Source organism: Palaemon carinicauda, chromosome 21 (genome assembly GCF_036898095.1).
Source record: "Palaemon carinicauda isolate YSFRI2023 chromosome 21, ASM3689809v2, whole genome shotgun sequence".
In the NCBI taxonomy this organism is placed as follows: domain Eukaryota; kingdom Metazoa; phylum Arthropoda; class Malacostraca; order Decapoda; family Palaemonidae; genus Palaemon; species Palaemon carinicauda.
In genome coordinates, this window is record NC_090745.1 from 120,191,224 (window position 1) to 120,202,792 (window position 11,569).

The 11,569-nt window shown below is 44.9% G+C and overlaps 1 protein-coding gene across 2 annotated transcripts in view; it reads right to left on the minus strand.

Annotated features, from left to right (window-relative positions):
• Zwilch (zwilch kinetochore protein) overlaps positions 1–11,234 on the minus strand; it is an 81,685-nt gene extending 70,451 nt beyond the window's left edge. For both annotated transcript variants that reach the window (XM_068345311.1, XM_068345310.1), the window contains exon 1: positions 11,046–11,234. In XM_068345311.1, coding sequence (XP_068201412.1) covers positions 11,046–11,092 — 47 coding nt within the window. In that variant the 5' untranslated portion in view covers positions 11,093–11,234. The remainder of the gene's footprint in view (positions 1–11,045) is intronic.
• Positions 11,235–11,569: the final 335 nt, after the last annotated feature.

Below are 11,569 nucleotides of genomic sequence, written 5' to 3' on the forward strand. Positions count from 1 at the left end.
GAGGAGGAAAGAGCTACGGAAGAAGCCTTGGAACTTTCTCTCTTCAGAGAAACCTCTGAAGGAGAAATATCCCTCTTAGCCTTCTTCTTGCGGCGCCGGGCAAACCTCTCCCACTGGGAGGTAGACCACTCCCTACACTCAATACATACGTTAGACCTATCACACCGTTGGCCCCTACAGTGAGTACATAAGGAGTGAGGATCGGTGTCCGTGGCCGACATAAAGGTACCACAAGGGCGGCCGGGTTGTCCAGGGCACGTACGCATGATAAAAGAATAGAGGCCAACTTCAAACACACTCTGAAAGAAAAAGCAGAACAGATTATGGCAGTCAAAACGAAGGAGAGCGCAGACACATCTGTCGTCTCTCTGAGCCAAAAGCAAAGTGAAGCACTCACTGTGTGTGAGGGGGAGGGGTAGCAAGCTACCCCTCCCTACTCCCCGCTAACTAGCGGTGGGGTAGTAAACCCTCGTTAAAATTCTTATGGCTTGTCATTCAGCTACGCCAAAGTAATTACCCTACGTAAATAGCGTGGTTTGTATTTCTGTTACGGAACAAAGACAAAACAGTATACATGTAACTGGATAAACTTTAGAGGCGCCGTTGCAAAGGCTATGTCTCATGAAAAAATACAGTAACCAGAGCTGCCAACGTGTGATGTAGATCTGTGGCAATGTTAGCGTAACATGCTAACATTAGCAGTGTTTTTCAATTAATTTTTCTCATTCTACTTGCCGGTTGTTGTCACTCCCGTTCATTCGTTTGTACATAGCAGGTTTCGACCTTCTGCGCAAAAACCCCACCTCCCTGCGCAGAGACTCTTCCTCCACCAATAGGTTTTCTTATCTAATCATGAAATGTAACTATGCGTCTTCTCTACCAGCTCTGTTCAAGTCTATTACTTGATCCAGTTCAACTATACCATTCCTTTTATGTAATACCCTCGCATACATATTACGATTGACTCAAGTATTACACGTTTTATTATCCGATACCTCATAAAATCACCCCATTTTATATTCCCATTAAATAATATTTATCATAAATTCCATTTTACCTTCCTATACAGTATTACTTTTATTCATTTTGTTATTACCTTGTCACACACCAATTTCACATAAATACTTGCTCTGGACAAGTTTCCCATTCTAGTTCATTCATGTTTTCCCTCTAGACTCCGTTATTTTCCCGTTAACCAATCACGGACCCATACGTATGTAAAGTTTGCACGAGGGGGTTGGGGGTTAATATTTCCCTACCCCCTTCCCTTACCTCTTCATGTGGTCTATTCATTCCCCTTACACCAAATCCTTTTCCCTGGAAACCTTTGTCCTAGTCAGGTGTTCGTTATTTCAAGTGAATTTTTTTTTTCGTATTTTGCGATGGAGGAAGTTATAGAAACTTGTAACGGCTGCAGTATTCCATACTTAAAAGCATTTGCTAAATTTCATGGTGATTTTTTTGATACGTCATCCACTGTTGATAATTTCTTTAAGTCACACAATGTAATACCTCAACGTTTACAGTGCCTCAAGTGACGTTTCTTCCTAACTGGAAAGACATTCACGTATATTACTGCAATACCCAAACTAAGGTATCTAAGACCAAGAAGAAATGCCAATCATAAAAGAAAGTCATTCATTTCTTTCATTTTAATGTTTTTATAGTGCTAAGCTCAACATTACCTCTTGCCAGTACAATTTTGTGACCTGGGAAGGGCTTGCCCCCAGGTAGGGGTAGTGACCTGGGAAGGGGGTCTGGGGGCTTGCCCCCGGGTAGGGGTCGTGACCTGGGAACTTCTAGGTTAAGTTAGGTGGGTTCGTTAGATTCTATAGCCTTTTGTAGCTTTTTATATATTGTGTAAAGGGTATATGGAAAAATGCTTTAAAATACACATTCTAATATTATCGTAGCATTGCTAATGTTAGCAATGCCATCGCAACGTTGGTAACGTTGCGTAACATTGCTAATGTTAACGTTCGCAGTACATACGTGAGTTAAGTGACACAAAATTTGAACAAGTCATCATATTTAAACATTTTTATCGGAAAATATGTTTTCTTGTAGAAAATAACGTGATTTAATCGGTTTTGACCTTCATTTCATCCGTAATAACAGCAACCAGTTCGGCTACTTAAAGTTAGTCGAATTGGTTGTTCAGTTTGTTTGCGGTTGAAATGAAGGTCACATTTGGGTTTTATTGTAGTGTACTGTATTACAGAGCAATGTAACCTAGGAAAAAAACTACTTTTTCTTATAGAAAAAATTACGCTCTCTTCGAAAATGACACTCGTTCCCGTCGCAAATGAATAGTTTCAGAAATATATATACATCTATATCCTACGATAATGGGGGACCCCCAGTGGGAACTCGGGGTTTTGGATGGGGAAAACATACTGGGGAAACGATATGCTGTATAATCGTAAAACAAGCCTTTTCTTCTCTATACATTAACTTTTTGAATGTATAATAATCGAAGGAAAATACAAAACAGTATATGCGAGTAAACTTTGGAGGTGCTGTTGCAAAGATTGTCTCATGAAAAATGTTATTTTCATTAGTAAAATAAATTTTTGAATATACTTACCCGATGATCATGTAGCTGTCAACTCCGTTGCCCGACAGAAATCTACGGTCGGTATACGCCAGCGATCGCTATCCAGGTGGGGGTGTACACAACAGCGCCATCTGTGGTCAGGTACTCAAGTACTTCTTGTCAACAAGACCTCAATTTTCTCCTCGGTCCACTGGTTCTCTATGGGGAGGAAGGGCGGGTCCTTTAAATCATGATCATCGGGTAAGTATATTCAAAAATTTATTTTACTAATGAAAACATTTTTCAATATTAATCTTACCCGATGATCATGTAGCTGATTCACACTCAGGGTGGTGGGTGGAGACCAGCATACATGTTAACAAAGAAGCTAAGTATCCCGTATTTCATTTTATTAGTTATTCAAAATAACAATATAAAATAAATAAGTACCTGGTAAGGAAGTCGACTTAAACCATTACTCTGCCTTTATTAAGTACGTCTTCCTTACTGAGCGTAGCGGTCCTCTTAGGATGCTGAACGACTCTTAGGTGCTGAAGTATAAAGGGCTGCAACCCATACTAAAGGACCTCATCACAACCTCTAACCTAGGCGTTTCTCAAGAAAGAATTGACCACCCGCCAAATCAACCAGGATGCGGAAGGCTTCTTAGCCGACCGTACAACCCAAAAACAACAATAAAAAGTATTCAAGAGAAAGGTTAAAAAGGTTATGGGATTATGGGAATGTAGTGGCTGAGCCCTCACCTACTACTGCACTCGCTGCTACGAATGGTCCCAGGGTGTAGCAGTTCTCGTAAAGAGACTGGACATCTTTGAGATAGAATGATGTGAACACTGACTTGCTTCTCCAATAGGTTGCATCCATAACACTCTGCAGAGAACGGTTCTGTTTGAAGGCCACTGAAGTAGCCACAGCTCTCACTTCATGTGTCCTTACCTTCAGCAAAGCAAGGTCTTCTTCCTTCATATGAGAATGAGCTTCTCTAATCAGAAGGCTGATGTAGTAAGAAACTGCGTTCTTAGACATTGGTAGCGAAGGCTTCTTAACAGCACACCATAAGGCTTCTGATTGTCCTCGTAAGGGTTTTGACCTTTTTAGATAGTACCTAAGAGCTCTGACTGGGCAAAGTACTCTCTCCAGTTCGTTACCCACCAAGTTGGACAGGCTAGGGATCTCGAACGATTTAGGCCAAGGACGTGAAGGAAGCTCGTTTTTAGCCAAAAAACCGAGCTGCAAGGAACATGTAGCCGTTTCCGATGTGAAACCTATGTTCCTGCTGAAGGCGTGGATCTCACTTACTCTTTTAGCTGTTGCTAGGCATACGAGGAAAAGAGTTTTTAATGTGAGGTCCTTAAAAGAGGCTGATTGGAGCGGTTCAAATCTAGATGACATCAGGAACCTTAGGACCACGTCTAGATTCCAGCCTGGAGTGGACAACCGACGTTCCTTTGAGGTCTCAAAAGACCTAAGGAGGTCCTGTAGATCTTTGTTGGTGGAAAGATCCAAGCCTCTGTGGCGGAAAACCGCTGCCAACATACTTCTGTAACCCTTGATCGTAGGAGCTGATAGGGATCTAACGTTCCTTAGATGTAACAGGAAGTCAGCAATCTGGGTTACAGTGGTACTGGTTGAGGAAACTGCATTGGCCTTTCACCAGCTTCAGAAGACTTCCTATTTAGATTGATAGACTCTGAGAGTGGATGTCCTCCTTGCTCTGGCAATCGCTCTGGCTGCCTCCTTCGAAAAGCCTCTAGCTCTTGAGAGTCTTTCGATAGTCTGAAGGCAGTCAGACGAAGAGCGTGGAGGTTTGGGTGTACCTTCTTTACGTGAGGTTGACGCAGAAGGTCCACTCTTAGAGGGAGAGTCCTGGGAACGTCGACCAGCCATTGCAGTACCTCTGTGAACCATTCTCTCGCGGGCCAGAGGGGAGCAACCAACGTCAGCCGTGTCCCTTTGTGAGAGGCGAATTTCTGAAGTACCCTGTTGACAATCTTGAACGGCGGGAATGCATACAGGTCGAGATGGGACCAATCCAGCAGAAAGGCATCCACGTGAACTGCTGCTGGGTCTGGAATCGGAGAACAATACAATGGGAGCCTCTTGGTCATCGAGGTAGCGAACAGATCTATGGTTGGCTGACCCCACAGGGTCCAAAGTCTGCTGCAAACATTCTTGTGAAGGGTCCACTCTGTGGGGATGACCTGACCCTTCCGGCTGAGGCGATCTGCCATGACATTCATATCGCCCTGAATGAACCTCGTTACCAGCGTGAGCCTTCGATCTTTTGACCAAATGAGGAGGTCCCTTGCGATCTCGAACAACTTCCTCGAATGAGTCCCCCCCTGCTTGGAGACGTAAGCCAAGGCTGTGGTGTTGTCGGAGTTCACCTCCACCACCTTGTTTAGCTGGAGGGACTTGAAGTTTATTAAGGCCAGATGAACCGCCAACAACTCCTTGCAATTGATGTGAAGTGTCCTTTGCTCCTGATTCCATGTTCCCGAGCATTCCTGTCCGTCCAATGTCGCACCCCAGCCCGAGTCTGATGCGTCCGAGAAGAGACGGTGGTCGGGGGTCTGAACAGCTAACGAAAGACCTTCCTTGAGAAGAATGCTGTTCTTCCACCACGTTAGAGTAGACCTCATCTCTTCGGAAACAGGAACTGAGACCGTCTCTAGCGTCATGTCCTTTATCCAGTGAGCAGCCAGATGATACTGAAGGGGGCGGAGGTGGAGTCTCCCTAACCCGATGAACAGGGCCAGCGATGAAAGTGTCCCTGTTAGACTCATCCACTGCCTTACTGAGCATCGGTTCCTTCTCAGCATGCTCAGGATGCACTCTAGGGCTTGGTTGATCCTTGGGGCCGACAGAAAAGCCCGAAAAGCTCGACTCTGAATCTCCATACCCAGGTAAACAATGGTCTGGGATGGGACGAGCTGGGACTTCTCTAAATTGACCAGGAGGCCCAGTTCCTTGGTCAGATCCATAGTCCATCTGAGATTCTCCAGACAGCGACGACTTGTGGGAGCTCTTAAAAGCCAGTCGTCTAAATAGAGGGAGGCTCTGATGTCTGCCAAGTGAAGGAATTTCGCAATATTCCTCATCAGTCTCGTAAACACAAGAGGTGCCGTGCTTAGGCCAAAGCACAGGGCTTGGAACTGGTACACAACCTTTCCAAAGACGAATCTTAGGAAAGGTTGGGAGTCTGGATGGATGGGGACGTGAAAGTATGCGTCTTTCAGGTCTAACGAGACCATCCAGTCCTCCTGCCTGACCGCTGCTAGGACCGACTTCGTCGTCTCCATCGTAAACGTCTGCTTGGTGACATAAGCATTGAGAGCACTGACGTCCAGCACCGGTCTCCAACCTCCTGTCTTCTTGGCTACCAGGAAGAGACGGTTGTAAAAGCCCGGGGATTGATGATCCCGGACTATGACCACTGCTTCCTTTTGTAGCAAGAGCGACACCTCTTGTTGCAACGCTAGCCTCTTGTCCTTCTCCTTGTAGTTGGGAGAGAGGTTGATGGGAGATGTAGCTAGAGGGGGATTGAGGCAGAACGGAATTCTGTATCCCTCCCTTAGCCACTTCACAGACTGAGCGTCTGCACCTCTGCTCTCCCAAGCTTGCCAGAAGGTCTTGAGTCTGGCTCCTACTGCTGTCCGGAGAGGAAGGCAGTCAAAACTTGCCTTTTGCGGACTTGGAACCCTTCTTGGACTTGCCACGGTGACTGTCTGCACGGGTACCTCCTCTGCTGGAGGTTCTGCCACGAAAGGGCGGGATGAACCTAGAAGCAGGTGTATCAACTGCTAAAGGGCGGAAGGGTCTAGGCACGGAAGGTAAGGTTTTAGCCTTACGTGCAGAAGAAGCCATGAGGTCATGCGTATCCTTCTGGATAAGAGAGGCAGCCATCCCCTTAATCAAATCCTCCGGAAACAGACACTTGGAGAGAGGAGCAAACAGCAACTCTGACTTCTGGCAAGGAGTGATACCAGCAGATAAGAAGGAGCACAGATGTTCTCTCTTCTTGAGGACCCCTGATACATATGAAGCCGCAAGTTCACCAGACCCATCCCGTATTGCCTTGTCCATGCTGGACATGATCAGCATGGCCGAGTCCTTGTCAGAAGGGGAAGTCTTCCTGCTTAAGGCTCCCAAACACCAATCGAGGAAGTTGAATATCTCGAAGGCACGAAAGACTCCCTTCAACATATGATCAAGATCGGAAAAGGACCAGCAGATCTTCGAACGTCTCATAGCCAACCTGCGGGGAGAGTCAACCAGACTTGAGAAGTCGGCCTGGGCAGAGGCAGGAACCCCCAAGCCAGGTTCCTCTCCCGTGGCATACCAGACGCTCGACTTAGAAGCCAGCTTGGGAGGAGGAAACACAAAAGAGGTCCTTCCCAGTTGCTTCTTGGAATGCAACCAATCCCCCATAACCCTCAAAGCTCTCCTTGATGATCTGGCGAGAATAAGCTTGGTGAAGGCAGGCGCAGCAGACTGCATGCCCAGAGCAAACTCGGAGGGAGGAGAACGAGGGGTTGCAGACACAAAGTGTTCAGGATACAATTCTCTGAACAAAGCAAGGACTTTGCGAAAGTCTAAGGAGGGTGGCGAAGACTTGTGCCCTTCAACATCAGAGTGAGGATCATCCAGATGAGCAGCTTCATCCTCCGATACCTCCTCATCCGAAAGTTGAGTTGTGAGTGGCAAAGGCAGAGCAGCAAGCTGAACAGCTGAATCCTGCAGAACGGGTGCATGCGTACCTGCGGATCCATCATCATGCCTCTGCTGGACAGACTGTGAGCTGGCAACAACAAAAGCAGAGGGCTGGTGTGTGGGAGGGTCTGCGGTGGGCTGAGGAGCATGCGGTATGGTATGCAGAGCATGTTGTAAGGCATGCGGCTCATGCTGCATGGTATGCGGCTCATGCTGCATGGTATGCGGAGCATGCTGTAAGGTCTGCAGAGCATGCTGTAAGGTCTGCAGAGCATGCTGTAAGGTCTGCAGAGCATGCTGCATGGGCTGAGGAGAATGCCGCATAGTGCTGGAACCCGGCAACTCCTGATGCGGCAGCTCACGCATGTTAGCAGATGGTGCAGCAAGAACATGCGTCTGGCAGTGAGGACTGCGCATCGGTGGAGGAGCTCTCACAGGTAGGGTGTGGGAGCAGGCAGCCGCAGTATCTGCTGAGCGCACAACCTCTGCGGGTTGTAGGATAACAGGAGAGGTGTTAACCTTCTCGGCATGATACTCCTGCATAAAAGCCGCAAGCTGAGACTGCATAGTCTGCAGCATGGACCACTTAGGGTCTACTGTGGTTGGAGCAACAACAGACGGTGCAGAGGCCTGTTGAGGGACCACTCTACCTCTCTTGGGAGGTGTGCAGTCATCAGATGACTGCGGCGAGTCCGAACTGACCCAGTGGCTACACCTGGGCCGTTGGACTAGCTCGGAAGGGACCTTACGTTTGAACGGTCGTGAGACCTTGGTCCACCGTTTCCTCCTGGAAACCTCTTCCACAGACGAGGAATGTAAGGGCTCATTCGTCTGGGAGTGGAAGGGACGATCCTTAGCAGATGCGTCCGCAACCACTGAGGATACATCCGTGCGCCGATCAAGGCCTGCCGAACCCTCTGGTCCTTCGACATTGCTTCTCCCCTGGGCTTGGGAGCTTGCAAGAGGTCCCGGACTGGGAGGACGACTGGCACGCACAGATGTACCCTCATGCGCAACACTGACACTGACACTATGCACAGCACTAGCACTAACACTTCCCACTGCACTCTTCGCTTTCAGCTCTCTGACATCTGCCAAGAGCTGATTGCGGTCACTAACCAACGACTCCACCTTATCACCGAGAGCCTGAATGGCACGCAACATATCAGCCATTGCAGGCTGAGCACTCGTAGCAGGTTCGGGAGTCACCACCACAGGGGAAGGAAAAGGTTGAGGGGCATGGGGAGAGGAAAAATCCACAGAGCGAGAAGAACTCCTCCTATCTCTCTCCTTCTCTAACCTACGTGTATATCTGAGGAATTCATTAAAATCGAATTCCGAAAGCCCAGCACATTCCCCACATCGATCTTCCAATTGACAGGATTTTCCCCTACAATTGGAACATACGGTGTGAGGATCTATAGAGGCCTTCGGAAGACGCCTATTACAAGTCCTAACACTACACTGCCTGTATTTAGGAACTTGGGAATCGTCAGACATCTTGAATTTAGAGGTAGTCAAGGGGGAATTCCAAAGTAAAGCAAAGATCGTTAACCAATGAATCAAATTAATTCCAAAAGCTTGCTAAGCTAAGGATAAAGCTTCCTGAACAGCGAAGGCTAAATTTCAGAGCAAATACATCACCAAAACGTGAACAAAAGACTCCAAAATCAACAGCGTATCCATGTAGGTCTTGCCGGCGGCACGACAGAGGAAAAATTGAGGTCTTGTTGACAAGAAGTACTTGAGTACCTGACCACAGATGGCGCTGTTGTGTACACCCCCACCTGGATAGCGATCGCTGGCGTATCCCGACCGTAGATTTCTGTCGGGCAACGGAGTTGACAGCTACATGATCATCGGGTAAGATTAATATTGAAAAAATACAGTAACCAGTGCTGCCAACGTCTGATGTAGATCAAATGTTAGCTTTCCATGCTATCATTAGCACCCGTACGTTTGTTTGTTCATGCATACCAGTTTCGTCCCGTGCAGAAACCCCTCCCCCCTGCGCAGAAGCTTTCTCCCTACCTATTACTCGTTTTATTATCCTATTCCTTTTAAAATCATCTCATTTTATATTCCCATTCAATATTATTTATCATACATGTATACTTTCTCTGGACTAGTTTTCCTATACAGTTCATTCATGTTTACTCTCTACACTCCGTTGTTTTTCTGTTAACCAATCACGAACCGATATGTATTCAAAGTTTACACAATGGGGTTGTCAACTGATATTTCCCTTCCCCCTTCCTTTGTCTCTTTAAGTGGTCTGTTCATACCAAATCCTTTTCCCTTGTAACCTTTGTCCTAGTAATGTGTCGTCATTCATTTCAAGTGAGTTTTATTTTTTCGGTTTTTGTGATGGAGGTAGTTATAGATACTTGTAACGGCTTCAGTATTCCGTACCTAAACTCATTTGCTAAATTCCATGGCAATTTTTATTATTCTTCAGCCAATGTTGATAATTTCCTGAAATCACACAACGTAATTCCTCAACCCTTACAGTGCCCCAAGTGCCGTTTCCCTCCCATCTTACAGGAAAGACATTCACGTATTTTATTGTAATACCGAAACCATCATTCCTAAAACCAAAAAGAAACGTCGTTGTGGTTATACCGTTACTTATTATAAAGGTACATTTTTGGGAAAAAGTCATCTACCCCCATGGAAGATAATATTAATTGCAAAAAGGTAAGTCATTCCTCAATAGTCATTACTGTATATGTGTTTTGTGACCGGGGAACTCCTAGGTTAGGTTAGGTGGGTTTGTTAGGTTCTGTGCCCTTTTTGTACATTTTATATAGTGTAAAACTTATATAGGAAAATTATTTAAAATACATATGGAAATATCTAGCATTACTATCGATAGTAATGTCACTGTACCGTTGGTTACACTGCGTATCATTCGTAACATGGAGAATTTTACCGTTTTCAGTAAATACCTGAGGTTTGTGACCTGTCATACTACTAGGTTAGGTTTGTTAGGTTCTGTGCCCTTTTTGTACTTTTTATATATTGTGTAAAACTTATATGGAAAAATTATTTGAAATACATATGCAAATATCTAGCATTGCTGTCGCTAGTAATGCCATCGTACCGTTGGTAACTCTGTGTACCATTCGCCATCGTCGGTAACACTGTGCATCATTGGTAACGATGCTAATGTTATCGTTCGCATCACATCCGTAAGGGAAGTGTCGCCGTTGAACTAGTGTTTATATTTAAATATTTTAACCCAACATATATGACAGCATTGTTTATATTTAACCATTTTAACAGAAAATATGTTTTCCTGAGGAAATATCGTGATTTAACCGGTTTTCACCTTCATTTCATCCGTAATAACATCAACCAATTCGGCAGATTAAAGTTATCCGAATTGGTTGATCTGTTTGTTTCCTGTTGAAATGAACATCAAATTCTGTTAAATCACGTTTTTTACTATAGGAAAACATATTTTCTGTTCGAAATCTCACCCTGTAATACAATACAAAATTACCTGAAAATCTGTAATACAGTAAAACTTTACCAAAAAGACCAATAGCAGCCTACATGGGCTGTTCCGAGACTCTCTAGGTTAGGCGGTAACATTTAACCGTAATTCTCGGATTAATAATATCACTATACCAAATATAACATTAAACAATATAACAAGGTCATAATATTATGTATAAAGTACTAAAATTAACCTTCTTTTCGTTTAATATTGTATACGAGAGAACAAGACTCGTAAAAGGAACACAAGACTTAACACACTCGAATATCTCACTTTTCAACAGAACTGGAAAGGCTGGCGGGCATTGTAGCATCACCCATTGCGAGAAATAATCCAAAAAATACGTCCTGAAGAAGAAATATATCAGTTCTTGATTAATAATGACTGTGGCCCTTGTCACACAGACCAATTTTGATTTCTCCCTCCATAAACAAAGTTGTTGTCTGATCTTGAGGATCTTCGGCAGGGTTGCCAGATTATTTCGACTGATTTATCGTACATGAGCCTTAAAATTGTCGTCTTTCAACCAAAATTATCGTACACAGTTTCAATATAATTACTAGGGTGTTACATGATTGACTTATTTCAAAATATTTTAGTATAATTGATTAATTAAACCCACACACACCTACATTGTTTATACCTTAGGTATGTATCGTACATCATACCGGACCCAAAATAATCGTACACGTACTATAATTATCGTACGAACGGCACCCCTGCGTTAGTTACGTTCAGGGTTACCAGATTATTTCCACTGGATTATCATACCTGAACCTTGAAATTATCGTTTTATA